The following is a 15400-nucleotide window of genomic DNA, read 5'->3' as shown; positions in this document are numbered from 1 at the left end:
AAAAATGCTAAAGGCAGCAGGAGAGAAGGGGCAAGTCATCTATCTACAAAGGGAACCCCATCAGGCTAACAGCAGAAGTGCCAGCAGAACTCTACAAGCCAGAAGAGTTTCGGGGGCCTATATTCAGCATTCTTAAAGTAAAGAATTTTCAACCAAGAATTTTATGTCTGACCAAACTAAGCTTCATGGGCAAACAAAAAATAAGATCCTTTTCAGACAAGCAAATGCTAAGGGAATTTGTTAACACCAGACCTGCCTTACCAAAGGTTTGGAAGGGAGTGCTAACTATGGAAAGGAAAGACTGGGTTACCAGCCACTACAAAGACACGCTTAAGTACACAGATTAGCAACACTATCAAGCAACCACACAGACAAGTCTGCATAGTAACCAGCAAACAATATGATGACAGGAACAAATCCACACACATCAATACTGCCTTTGAATATTAATGGGCTAAATGCCCCAATCAAAAGGCAAAGTGTGGCAAGTTTGATAAAGAAGCAAAACCCAATGAGACACTATCTTCAAGAGACCCACCTCACGTGCAATGACACCCAGAGGCTCAAAGTAAAGGGATGGAGAAAAATCTACCAAGCAAACAGAAAGAGAAAGGCAGGGGTTGTGATTTTAATTTCAGATGAAGCATACTTTTACAAAGATTTTTAAAAAGGTGAAGAAGGGCACTACATAATGGTAAAGGGTTCAATTCAACAAGATCTAATTATCCTAAACATATATGCACCCAACACAGGAGTACCCAGATTCATAAAGCAAGCACTCAGAGATCTACAAAGAGATTTAGATAAACACATAATAATAGGAGACTTTAACACCTCACTGGGCATTAGATAGATCATCAAAGCAGAAAACTAACAAAAGATATTCAGGACCTAAGCAACAAACACAGGAACAGAAAAAAACTATACTGCATGTTCTCACTTATAAGTGGGAGCTAAACACTGAGTACACATGGATGCAAAGAAGGGAACAGACACCAGGGCCCACTCTAGGAAGGAGGGTGGAAGGAGGGTGAGGATTTAAAACTACCTATCGGGCACTATGCTTATCACCTGGTGACGAAATAATCTATACACCAAACCCCCACAATACACAATTTGTCTATATAACAAACCTCCACGTGCACCTCTGAACTTAAAAGTTAAAAAAAAAAAAAATGAAAATAATAAAATGTAAAATATCTTTTTAAACGAGGGAAACCATAAAAAAGTAAGTTTCCTCCTAGGCCTTGTTCAGGAGCTATGCAGATATACCAGTGGATGAACTGAACTGACTCCTGCTCAAATATCACTAGGTAGCCCTCCTTTCCAGCCTCAGAGGGTCTGCCTGTATTAGTCTGCAGAAAATATGCTTACTCCAATTTGTTCCCCACTGGTTAGGATCTTGCTATGTGGCATGATTCAAATCTGCCTTCCAAATAGCTTTCCTGAAAGTCCCCATAAATACCTCCTATTATCACAGTCTAAAATGGTCAGCAATTGAAATTAACACAAACCTTGGAATAGATGAAGAAAATAAAGATAAGCTAGTTTCCACTGAGTGAAGATTGCAATGGGGCTCCTGGGGACTCATCTTTGTGGTGGTTGGGTGCTAGTCATATGGTATTTAAAACTAATGCACAGATAGAGAAAAGTCTTATTTTATGACCGACTGGACCTCCTAGGGTAGAAGCCGTCCTCTGAAAGCATTTAACTGAAGTACTTCATGGGATATCATGCAGCCTTAGATCTCTTCCTTGCTTATGTTGGGGGTTACGTGTGGTGCTAAACAAAACTGAATGTTGTACCTATTTTTCTACAGTTTGCTACTACAGAAAATTCAATAAAATACATAGCTGATACTACTGTTTCTTTAGACACTGCCACCATATTCATGAAAGAAATTTCTCAAGGGAGCAGAACACATGATATTTGCAGGAGGAGCTAACAATTGGTTTGCAGGCATCCAAAATGGTGAAAGGCAAGCTTGACTTTTCCAAGGTTTTCTAATCTTTATGTTTCTTCCAGTGGGTCTCTAGGTTCTTATGACTTTTGTTAAAGACTAATGACAAAAAATGATTACCTCTTTAAATAAGACCATTTTATAGCAACCACAGTCCTTAATGACCATCACTTCCCAAACACACACTATGATTAACTGGTCTCAAATACTGGTGAACCGTCTATATTGCCTGAATTTTGACTTGTTTGATTTTGATGAGTATGGTTCATAGGGGCTCCTGTCAAGGAGTATACTTCAGTTTCTTGGTATTATTTTCCTGAAAGTCACCGTAATAGTCTCCTTGGTGTGCGATATCCTCTCAAGGGTCTTAATTAAGTACTTTTATGTTGCCATCCATTATGCGTTAATGGTCTTACTGACCTGACATTATGACTTGTGAATTCCATCCCGAGAGCAAACGAGTCCATGATAATGGTGATGGAGAGTGGCATCAATACCTAAGGTTTTGGTCAATCTCTTCAAGATCGAGAGACTGATCAAAAGGAGGAAACTGTTAAATAAGCAGGAGGCCACTACTAACTTCAATCTAACTTAATACATGAACACAGCAAAACCTAATTTAGGAGTGTATTTTTATAACAAATAGCTAAGTTCAGCCAATCACAAACAGCCAAGCCTCAGTCCACCAGACGAGGCAGCCAACTGATCAGACCATACCTATGGGCCATCAGGCGGCCTTAGGTCTCCTCTTTGCCTTATTTACGCAAACACCTAGCTGTAACCCATCAAGTTGTTTCTGTACTCTACTTCTGTATTCAGCTTATAAAGGTGCTTTCCAGGCTGTAGGGCGGAGGTCTCTGAACCCCTTTCAGTTTATAATGCTACTTAACTCATGAATCATTCTTTGCTCAAAGAAACTCTGTTAAATGTGTCTAAAGTTTTTAACACATAAAAGCACCATAGGTAACTGAAAAGCAAAAGAGCCAGTGAATCACATTCTTTTTCACAGAATTTGCAGACATATGTCACCTGTTTCGTTTCAGGTAATTTATTTGACTATTTCTTTTTTTTACTTGCTGGACTGTCCAAAACTTCAATCTTGCCTTTTCCACCTTCAGAATTGGGAAGCTTAATGTTATCTATGGTGACTTCAGATGGGATGCTGTCATCTTCATCCTCTGATTCTGAACTGTTCTCTGAACTGTCTTGTGAACTCTCTTCTGAACTGTCCGCTTCTTTTGAATCCGACTGATTCATCTCAAACAAAGCCACATCCTGCAAAAAGTAGCGGATGGGAAATCTATTTCAGAGCAGGTCCTTAAAAAGTTGTAATAAAACAATATTGGGAATAACCAACACTCAGCAAAAATATTGAAACATCCCAGGCTGGAGGGCAGTGGCACAATCTCAGCTCACTGCCACCTCCACCTCCTGGGCTTAAGCAATTCTTGTGCCTCTCAGCCTCCTGAGTAGCTGGGACTACAGGTGTGCTCTACCACATCCAGCTAATTTTTAAATTTATTTAATTTTTTAAAACTATACTTTAAGTTCTGGGGTACATGTGCAGAACGTGCAGATTTGTTACAGAGGTGTACACGTGCCATAGCGGTTTACTGCAACCATCACCCTGTCATCTACATTAGGTATTTCTCCCAATGCTACCCCTCCCCTAGACTCCGACCCTGACAGGCCCCAGTGTGTGATGTTCCCCTCCCTGTGTCCATGTGTTCTCATTGTGCAACTCCCACTTATGAGTGAGAACATGCAGTGTCTGGTTTTCTGTTCTTGTGTTAGTTTGCTGAGAATTATGGTTTCCAGCTTCATCTATGTCCCTGCAAAGGACATGAACTCATCCTTTTCTATGGCTGCCATGGTGTATGTGTGCCACATTTTCTTTATCTAATCTATCACTGATGGGCATTTGGGTTGGTTTCAAATCTTTGCTATTGTGAACAGTGCCGCAATAAACATACATGGGTGTGTGTGTTTATAATAGAATGATTTATACTCCTTTGGGTATATGCCCAGTAATGGGATTGCTGGGTCAAATAGTATTTCTAGTTCTATATCCTTGAGGAATCACCACACTGTCTCCCACAATGGTTGAACTAATTTACATTCCCACCAACAGTGTAAAAGTGTTCCTATTTCTCCACATCCTCTCCGGCATCTGTTGTCTCCTGACTATAATGATTGCCATTCTAACTGGTGTGAGATGGTATCTCATTATGGTTTTGATTTGCATTTCTCTTAATTTTTAGTAGAGACAGGGTTTCACCCTGTTGGCCAGGCTGGTCTTGAACTCCTGACCTCAAATGATCCACCCGCCTTGGCCTCCCAAAGTGCTGCAATTATAGGTGTGAGACACCACACCCAGTTGCAAGGATAAAAAATGTTTTTAAGACAACATGGCTTTTTTATACTTTTAGTTGCCAGGGTCTGTCATAATGATGACTTGCATTTACTAAAATATCTGCTATAGTTGATAAATATCTGAAATATCTGCTATATATCTAAAATATCTGCTATAGCCTAATTCTATATATCCTAATCACGTTCAATAACATTCATTCAGCAAATGCTAACATGGGTTAAGCACTATACTATGCACTAAAGACTCAATAACAACAAAAAATCAAAACAAAACCCTCAGGCGGGCATGGTGGCTCACGCCACCATGAACTTTGGGAGTGTGAGGTGGGCAGATCACAAGGCCAGGAGTTTGAGACCAGCCTGGCCAACATAATGAAGCCCCATCTCTACTAAAAATACAAAAATGAGCCAGACATGGTGGTGTGCACCTGTAATCCCAGCTACTCAGGAGGCTGAGGCAGGAGAATCGCTTGAAGCTGGGAGGTGGAGGTTGCAGTGAGCCGAGATTATGCCACTGCACTCCAGCCTGGGTGACAGAGTGAGACTTGGTCTCAGAAACAAACAAACAAAAACCCCTCACCTTGGTGAAATTTACAGTTTTGGACAGAGACCAGTAAATTGCAACCTGCAGGCCAAATCCTGCCCACTGCCTACTTTTGTTCAGCTCACACAGTAGGAATGTTTTTTTCTATTTTTAAGTGGTTGGGAGGAAAAATTAAAATACTGCTATTCACGGAAGGTGAAAATATGAAATTCTCATTTCAGCACCCATATACAGTGACACACTGCTCTAACCGGGCCAGTAAGAGATCACTCAGGGCCTTCTGTTGGAACTGCTGAGAGAGAAATCTTTCTGAGTGACTGAGTTGCTGAATATAAGGCTGAAGCTGCTGATAAACCAGCATCATGCCACAGATGGGGGAAGAGCATGTTCTAGATTAGGCCAACACTAGGAAAGCAGAACCAAAGAGGCAGAGCGGCTGACCTCTGAGGACACTGAGCGCCTGAAATCACCACCTCTGGAGTTTTTTTTGCTCAACAAAAATTTTTCTGCTTGCTTATTCATATATATGTTTTCAGTAGCTCCTTTCACACTACAACAGCAGAGTTGACCAGTCACAACAGACACAGTAAGACCCACAGAACCTAATGTATTTACTATCTGGCCTCTTACAGGAACATTTGTTGACACTTGTTCTAGAGGCGAAAGAAAGACAATAAACAAATACAAACAAAGCATAATGTAGGGTAATGAAAGTAAGAAAAAATAAAGCAGGATAATATAATAATAGAGCTACGAAGGAAGGCCTCCTGATCAGGTGACAACTGCACAGAGACAGAGGGAGTTGAGATGGAGAAATCTGGAGAAAAGCATTCTACCTGAGAAAACCGCAGAGGAGAAGATGGGGTACAGGGAGACTGCTGCTGGAGGGCAGGCAATGATAGGACTATGCAGGAAATAAGGTCAGACAGAACAGCAGCGCCCAACCTCTTTGGTACCAGGGACTGGTTTCATGGAAGAAAATTTTTCCATGGACCTTGGTAGGGATGTTTTTGGGATGAATCTGTTCCACCTCAGATCATCAGGCATTAGAATCTCATGAGTGCACAACCTAGATCCCTTACATGCACAGTTCATAATCAGGTTTATGCTCCTATGAGAATCTAATGCCACTGCTGACCTGACAGGAGGCAGCGCTCAGGTGGTAATGTGCACTCACCCACAGCTCACCTCCTCCTGTGTAGCCTGTTTCCTAACAGGCCACAGACCAGTACCAGTCCACAGCCTGGGGGTTGGGGATCTCTGAGACAGAGAAGTACAGGCAGAATCACATGGGCCCTTTGAAGGACTTTATTTGAAATGTGATGGCAAGCCCCCAGGTCCCAAACTGTGTGAAGAACAGACTCTGCGGAAGAAACAGTGAATGCAGGAAAACCTGCTAGGAAATTGCTACAATAATCCAAAGTAGAGACCATAATTACCTGGACCAACAGGTCCAAAGGAGTTGAGGTTGTACAAAGTGACTGGATATTCCGGAGGCAGAGCTGACCAGATTGGCTAATGAATTACATATTATTAACAACTGTCTCAGCTCTGTCCAGACACAGATATTATGAAGAGAATTCCAGTGCAGAAACAAGAGATGAGTATAAACTGAGGGAACCCTCCTGTGACATATGACTAAATCATAAAATGACTATGTACCTATACAACATTGGAAACATGAGCTAACACCAGGAAAATGAACACTTGAAAATAAAATGGAAAAGTTCTCTCTCTTCTTAGGTGACAAAGCGAACTAGTAATTTCACCATATGAAAACAAAGCAGTTACCATTTGTATAACTTTGCCATGAGTCCCATCAACGTTTTCAATATTGAAATGACCAGGTGGTGCAGCTGCCATTTCTTTTCTCAGCTTTTCATTTGCCTTTGCCATCTGTGGGAGAAAGGTCTGTACCTGATCCAATACTGTGGAAAGTAAATACAGTATATCAACATTTATGCCAGTAAATTCTGAAACTCGGGATTTCCTATAAATACTTCTGAATTGAGTACTAATAATAAGAACCATAATTATATATCTTTTAGTTCCCTTCATTGAAAACCCCTCCATCCTCTTCTGAATAAAGCAGTAGGACAATACAATTCAGCAAATAATTGTTTCTCAAATGTTTTTATGCTTCTCATATATCCCCAGGACTGTAAACTCTTAGAAGGCTGGCATTCAACAAACCATAACTAAATAGGGAGGCAGTGTGGCTTAGCAGTTAAGAGTACCAGGTTCTGAGGTTTTAGAGTAGGACTGACTAGGTTATGTATAGAATCCTAGTTCTACCTCTGTCTGAATTACCTTGGGCCAGCTAATTAAATAGTGGTTATTTCTGCCTACCCAACATCTGTTCCCTTTCTTCTGATCATATAACCCTGGCTTTCCTTTTCAGCTTGTGTCACTCTTAGTCACTCTTGCCCCTCACCCCATACATGCCTACATCCTCCATATCCTTAGTCACTGTAATGTGCTTTAGTGGCATACACAATGACACAATGCTCTAGTCGGGCCAATAAGCGATCACTCCAGGCCTTTTGTTGGAACTGTTGAGAGAGAAATCTTGCTGAATGACTGACTGACTGAGTTGCTGAATATAAGGCTGATGCTGCTGATAAACTGGCAACTTGCCACACCTGAGATAAGGGCATGCCCTAGATTAGGCCAACACTGGGAAAGCAGAACTAAGAGACAGGGTGGCTGATCCCTGAGGACACTGAGCACCTGGATCCAGATGCACCTGAAATCACCACCCCTGGAGTTTTTCCCCCAATAAAAAGAGCCAACATAATTTCTTTTTTTTTTTTGCTTTAGGCAATCTGAGCTGGATTTTAGTCATTTGCAACCAAGAGTCCTAATTAATACATTTAATTTTACCACTTGAAACCTAATCTATAAAAGATAATTGTCAGTCACTGTGCCAACTACAGAGCAATCAATGAACAAGGGATTTTTTTTTTTTTTAATCTCTCAAAAGAGGCCCAGCACATAACCATGCATATAACAGGCTCTCAAAACTTATGTCACTGCTATGGCTACATAACAGATGACATAAAATGTCCAGAGTATGGAAGAAGAAAAAAAGTGGTGGTCAAGGTCAAGTAGATGACCTTTATTTGTAAAATAAGGTGCTGGAAGGACTCCCCAAGAGCATGTTCACAAACAAAGCCCTACGCAATAGTGAAGGTTAGCTCTCATTCTCCTTCAGAGAGACAGAGAAATTACTGAGAAAAATAAAGGTATTTCTCTGTCCTCAGATTTAAATCTATTGCTACGGATAGAAAATCTGGTTCTGCTTTTGTTTCCAACTAACGAATCAAGCAGAGCAAAACAAGTACCAAAATATGCGGCCTGAATCTTGATTCTCAGAAGCCAAATATTTCTATGGTACTCCTGAAGAGTAAATGCTGAACCCTGACGCTAGTCCAGTTGTAGTTCTTCTAAATTAAATAAAATTCATCACACAATACCATAAGACTCAAAATGTCCAGCATCTAATAAAAAATTACCAAACACGCAAATAAACAGGAAAACAGAATCCATAAAGGGTAGGGGAAACAAACAGAAAAAAATTCAGAAATGATACAGACACAATCAGCAATAAGGATGTTAAAATTGCTCTTATACTCTATATGTTCAAAGAAGACAAGAAAAGCACAAACCCAAGGAAAGAAACAGAAGATATAAACATCTCAAACTTCTAGAGATGGAAACTGTATCTATCTTGAAAAAACATATTTGATGGAATTAACGGATTAGACAATATAGAATAGTGAACTCAAGAAAATCAGCAATAGAATCTATCCAAATTGAAGCACATAACATGTAAGACCCAATCAATGAGCTGTGGGACAACTTTTACGGGCAAAATTAGGTGTAATTGGAGTCCCCTTGGGAGAGGCAGAGCAGGCACAACAGGAGCAACAACAACAAAATCCCTAAAAAATTCCCCAAATTTGACAAAGATTATAAACTCATAGATCCAGTATGTTCAACAAACCCAAGCTCAAGACTCACAAAGAAAACTACAAAGGGCACCTCACCACGAAATTGGTAAACGCCAGTGATGAAGAGAATCTTAGAGGCAGCCAGAGAAAAAAAGAAACACCATATTCATGACACAAAATGACAGTAGACACTGGCATCAGGAACAATGCCACTGAAAAGACATCTTTAAAGTGCTGGAAAAAAAAGAAAAAGAAAAAAACCACACTGTCAACCTAGAATTCTAAATCCATTATAGCATCTTCCAAAAACTGAAAACAAAATAAAGACTTTCTCAGACACACAAAGGCTGGTAGTCTATTGTTAGCAGAGCTGCACTATTAAGAATGATGTTTATAATAAGAACCTAATTTTTTAAAATGTGCTCAAGATATGAACAGGCACTTCACCAAAGATACACAAATAGTGACACATGAAAAGATGCTCAACATTATTAATCATTAGAAACAAATTAAAATTACAACGTGATACCACTATATCCGCACTAGAATAGCTAAAATTAAAAAGACCACACCACATTTTGATTAGGATGTGCAGCATCTAAACTCTCATACCTTGCTGGCAGAAATGCAAAACAGCAATTTCTTCTTTGTAAAATAAAAAAATTACACCTTCCATATACCTGCAATTCCACTCCTAGGTATGTAACCCCTCAAAACAAAAACCTATGTCCATAAAAACTGATTTTTGGATGGACAGCCACCATGTGGTCATTTTATTGCAGATTTACTGCTACAGTAATAATGCTACGGTTAAATTCCCCTCTCAGAGTACTCATGATTTCTTAGTTTATTGATATGACACCTTCATGCTTATTTACATAAGTTTTCATTGAATTCTTATCTTTTTTAACATTAAGAGTCAATTACATAGAGGACATTCATGTAATACAGAAAGTCTGAGCGTGGGACATACTTACAAATGTGTAATACAGCAATGCTACAGAATAATTAACAGAGAATTGGCCCTGTTATGCTGTATTCTAAGTAATACTTACATTTAAATAATTGTGTCCAATTCAATAGGATGTGGTTGTGGTTTTCCATCCATATGTATTAAGTTTGAGGCTCACTAACTTTTAAAAAAATTTGCCACGGAAATTAACAATAATTGTTTTTGACTTCTTAAAATTCATCCCACAAGCAGTTTTTCACGAAAGTTACCCTCTTAAGGTAGAGAAATAATGTAACAAATTCTATTCTGTGTACTGACTTTATCATGTAAATCCCAAGTAAGACTTGTTCCACTGGACTGTGGTTTGATGCCTAACCATGAAGGCAGAGACTGTCCCATCAAATAACAGCGTAATTGGACAAAACTCAGCATTAGAGAGGGTGAGAGAGGGAAAGAGGTACTTACAGGGACTCCTTTCTATCCGAACTGTTTGAAGAGTGGAGGTCTTTCTGGACTTAGGTTGGGGGTTGATGAGCAACCTGTCCCATATACCTGAAAATATAGACACACAAACACCCTTAATTTACCACAGCATAAAAAAACAAGGGCCCATCAGGAAGCCTCTCACATGACCAGTCTTAAGTCTTGACTGTCACACTCCCCAAGATTTTCTTCCTTAAAAAAAAAGTACTCCAAGCTCCAATACAACATTTTAATTCTTTATGGACAGTCACCTCTCCTTTCTTACACCGTCTCATTCACCTCCATCACCAATGGAAGTAATAAATGCACACTAAACTGCACCTTTCTGGATCAGAAATTCATCAGTAGACAAATGTGGATCTGTAATGACAGAATGGAGGAAGCAGTACAGAGCGTAACAACGGTTAAGCGAAGCGAGAAATGGTTACTAGCTGTGTAACACTGGGCAAATTACCTGATCTCCAAGCATTTGTATCTTCATTAGTAAAACATGCTTGCCTGGTATTTCCCCTTCCGTGAAGATGTTCAACCCAAACAAAGCAGCCTTTTGAGGACATTTTGTCACCTACTCTACCTTTTCAGCCTCATCTCTCACTACTCAAATCATCCCAACTCTCTATCCCCTCAGAGTGCCAAGAGGGGAACTTAACAAAACTCAAGGCTTTGCACGCCCTATTTCTAATAACCGAAAAATCCCTTAACATTGGTTTAAAAACAAAGCCTGTTCACCTAAAAAGCAGAGTGCAACACACATCTGCTGAATGGTTACTACTTAAGGCCTACTGGATTCGCGATCAGAGCAGAGTCTGGAGTTAGACTACTTGAATTCAAGTCCCAGTTTTGCTACTTTCCAGCCACATGATCTCCAGAAAGTAAATTACCTGTATGATAAATCATGTATTGGCTTTCTCAACTATAAAACAGAGACATTTTCTGCAAAGGGTTTTCGTGAGGATTAAATGTTAGTTCCTGGAGCATACACAATAAGAACTACATAAGCTTTGGTTATCATTATTATATGTCCTTAGGAGTCTCTGGGTTCTCATAAAGCCTCTTCTTCAAGCTAGTATTTATTGACAGCATGCCCAACCCTTTTTATGCATTCTCCTCCCTACAAAAATGCTACAGGCACTACTACTACCTCCATTTTCCAAATACAAAAATTGAGGCTTAGAGAATGAAAATAACTCTAAGGCCCACTAGTGGAGCTGGGATTCGAACTCATGCTTTTAAATTCTATCTATAGTGTCTGAAATGCTGTGGGGATTTCCTGGATGCGTGTCTCCCTGTACGAGACAGCGGCACTAAGGAGTCGTCGGTGTGCGTATGAAGGAGGAAGGGGGACGGTTAGACATAATATTCCTCTGCCTCCCCCTACCAGCCAACTGCTCCGACCCAGGAAGCCCGACCAAAAGCCCTCCCTTTCCCTAAAGAGTTCGAGAGCGTCCCAGCTTCCAGGGCAGGGGAGGTGCCTGGTAGCGGCGCCGGACAGGGTGGGCGCTCACTACCTTGCAGAATGTAAGAACCACTAGCTGGGGAAACCGTTCCGGGCCCGCAGCCGGGTGCCCGCTCCAAAGCCCCCACCCCTGCCGCGAGCAGGGCACCCGGGAGCCCCGCAGCAGTCCCCGGGGCTCCCCTCGAGAGTGTGGAGCCCGGGCAGAGAGCCACCGGACCCCGAGCTGCTCCGGTCGCGCCTCCTCCGCCGCACGAGCGCGGCCCAAGCCGTAGTCGCCCGTCCTGTCACCTCCGCGGTCGTTGCTTCCCGCAGTCAGCAGCTCCCTGGACACTGGGACCCCCGAGCAGTCCCGGCTGGGCGACGAACAACTCGGGCTAGCCTGAGGATTTCCATGGACCTCCATGCTTCCCCCAAGCCTCAGAAGCCTGCACTCTCAGGCCCGGATGCAGGAAAGAGGCTCGGGTAAGGGGGCGGGGCGAGGACCGCGATTGGAGGAAACTGCAGTGGGCGGAGTAAGGAGCGGAGAAAGGGGCGGGGCGTCCCGTGGGTGCAGGCTGGAGGCTGTGCGGGAGGTAGGGCCCTTCCCACCGTGGCAAAAAGAAAGGTTCCAACACTGTGATAGGAAAAAAGAGCTGGCAATGCTCGATTTCGCCAAACAAATTCGGGCATAAAGAGCAAAGCATTGGGCTGTCCTCCTCTTTATCCTTTTTTATTAAATTTATATTTTTAATTAGTGAAAAAATAAGTAACAAAATCTACCGTCTTAACCATTTTTATTTGAACAATTCAGTGGTGTTAACGATGCTCACATTGTTGTGCAGTGGACCTCTGCATCATTTTCATCTTGCAAAACTGAAACTCTGTACCCATTTGCCCCTACCCCAGTCCCTTGGTAACCACCATTCTTCTTTCTTTCTTTCTTTCTTTTTTTTTTTTTGAAACAGTCTTGCTGTGTCGCCCAGGCTTGTGCCTCAACCTCCTGAGTAGCTGGATTTACAGGTGCACACTACCAGGCCCGGCTAACTTTTGTATTCTTGTGTAGAGACAGGTGTTCACCATGTTGGCCGGGCTGCTCTCGATTTCCTGACCTCAGGAGATCCACCCACCTTAACCTCCCAAAATGCTGGGATTATAGGCGTGAGCCATCATGCGTGGCTACCACGGTTCTACTTTCTGTTACTATGAGCTTGATTACTTCAGATACTTCATGTAAGTGGAATCATACCGTTCTTGTCTTTTCGTGACTAATTTCTCTTAAAATAGTATCCTCAAGGTTTAGACATGATGTAGCACATAACAGGATTCTCTTCTTTTTTAAGCCTGAATAATATGCCATTGTATGTATATGCCACATGTTTTTACCGTTCATCTCTCAACAAACAAAAAGCTGCACATGGTTGCACAAATATCTCTTCAAGACCCGCTTTTCAGTGCTTTGGGATACATATCCAGATGTGAGATTACTGGATAATATGGTAATTCTACTTCTTAGCTTTTTGAGGAGCCTCCATATTGTTTTTCATAGTGGCTGCACCATTTTACATTCCCACCAACAGTGCACAAGAGTTCCAATTTCTCCACATCCTTGTCAATAACATACTTCCTTTTTTGTTGTTGTTTGGTTGCTTCTTTCTGACAGTGGGCATCCCAGTGGGTGTAAAGTGGTATCTTGACGTTCTGATTTGCAATTCTCTAATGATTTAGTGATGCTGAACATCTTTTCATGTGCTTTTTAGCCATTTATCTTCCTTGGAGAAACGATTATTCAACTCCTTTGCCCATTTTTATATCTAGTTATTTGTGTTTTTGTTGTTGAGTTGTAGGAGTTCTTTACATATTCTGGATATTAACTTTTTATCAGATATATAATTTACAAATGTTTTCTCCCATTCTGTAGGTTTTCACTGGATTGTTTCCCTTCCTCTTTTTTTTTTTTGTTTGTTTGTTTTTGTTTTTGTTTTGTTTTGTTTTGTTTTGTTTTAAACAAAGTCTTGCTCTGTCGCCCAGGCTGGAATGCAATGGCATGATCACTCACCACAACCTCCGCCTTCTGGGTTCAAGCGATTCTCCTGCCTCAGCCTCCAGAGTAGCTGGGATCACAAGTGCACGCCACCAAGCCTGTCTAATTTTTTGTATTTTTAGTAGAGACAGGGTTTCACTATGTTGGCCAGGCTGGTCTCGAACTCCTGACCTCGTGATCTCTCTGTCTCAGTCTCCCGAAGTGCTGAAATTACAGGCATAAGCCACAGTGCCTGGCCCCTCGTTGTTCTTTTAACAGTTTTATTGACCACCTGCAGTATGTCCAGACCCCTCCTATATAGGATTCAAAGCAGAAGAAGCAGAAATCTTGGACCAATCTTTTCTGCTTATTTCTCACAGAACAGAGGCTCCATAATCAGCCTGGAGTAGATTAAATTCAGTGTAATAGTGTTCATTTAGTAGCTGTGACTTTGGGCAGGTCACTCCCTGAGCTTCTGTCCTTCTCTGTAGAATCAGGATAATAATACTTCACAGGGATGTTATAAGGAATAAAAGAGGAAAAGGAGTAAAATGTATGTAATAGCACTGGTAATACAGAATAGTTGGGCTCCCAGGTAAACCCCACTCTAAAGCATGGAACTGTGGCCCTAAGTGAAAACAGCTGACCTCAATTTCACCCAAATGTTGCCTTTGTAGCCTGCCGTACCCCTATCCTGTGCCCATAAAAAGACTTCAGCTGGCAGAGCAATATAAGTGGCCAACTGTTGGGGTTACAAGCAGAGACTACAGATAGGTGTAACCAACATCAGATAGTGCAGCTTCAAGGAAAGATCACCTTCTTCCCACACCATCCCCTTTCCAACTCCCCATTCTGTTGAGAGCCACATCCATCACCCAATAAAATCCTTCACATATACTACCCTTCAATCCATTCATGTAACCTGATTCTTTCTGGACACCAGACAAGAACCTGTGAGGGCAGGGGCTGGGACATTGCTCCAGGGCCACACAGAGCCTGCTCCCACCAGAGAAGAGTGACTGGCCAGTTCCAGCATTTATTTGCTCCAGTTCCTGCACGCTCCCTCTCATGAGGAGTGGCCAGCAGCAGTTCTAGTTCCTGCCCATGAAAGGGGTCAAGGTCAGGGGAATAATCCCATCTCACTGGTAGCGGCATTATTATTATCATAATAATAAATTAATACTATATTATAGCAAGTTATAAAAGCTAGACTACAAAGACTTATGAGAGAAATGACAGTAGGCACTGAGGAATAAAACACTGATTAATATATTTTAAAAGTTATTTCACTATCTTCCTACTTCCAGTTAAAACCTGTTAAATCTGGAGATCCTTTGCATTCCCAGCACTGAGCTTGGAATAGGTATACAGTTAATGATTAATCTGTGTTTGATGAATGAAAGAACAAAAAGAAGATGAACAAATGAATAATTGTTCATTAACTGTTTGATTGATTGACCACCTCGACAAACCTGGATTCCAGCTACTGGAAATATCCTCAAATCACTTTTGTGAATTGTTGGTTGAGATCTGAAGTACCTCACAGGCACAGCGCCATACAAAATGAATGTGGCATTTGTATTAGGCTGTTCTTGCATTGCCATAAGAAAATATCCAAGACTGGAAAATGTATAAATAAAAGAGGTTTAATTGGCTCACCATTCTGCAGATTGTAGAGGA

At 41.4% G+C, this 15400-nt stretch overlaps 1 protein-coding gene across 1 annotated transcript; it reads right to left on the bottom strand.

Annotated features, from left to right (window-relative positions):
- Window positions 1–2971: 2971 nt before the first annotated feature.
- CUNH12orf45 (chromosome unknown C12orf45 homolog) lies at window positions 2972–12261 on the bottom strand. The gene is made up of 4 exons (XM_032299960.1): window positions 12010–12261; window positions 10248–10334; window positions 6669–6805; window positions 2972–3235 (listed from the first exon to the last, which is right to left on the bottom strand). Exons 1-4 carry the CDS (start codon window positions 12122–12124, stop codon window positions 3017–3019), a joined length of 558 nt encoding a protein of 185 aa, XP_032155851.1. The 5' UTR covers window positions 12125–12261; the 3' UTR covers window positions 2972–3016.
- Between the last annotated feature and the right edge of the window lie 3139 nt (window positions 12262–15400).

This window comes from Sapajus apella, unplaced genomic scaffold (genome assembly GCF_009761245.1).
Source record: "Sapajus apella isolate SASKATOON/1434 unplaced genomic scaffold, GSC_monkey_1.0 scaffold2, whole genome shotgun sequence".
In the NCBI taxonomy this organism is placed as follows: domain Eukaryota; kingdom Metazoa; phylum Chordata; class Mammalia; order Primates; family Cebidae; genus Sapajus; species Sapajus apella.
This window is presented reverse-complemented; position numbering and strand designations above follow the sequence as displayed.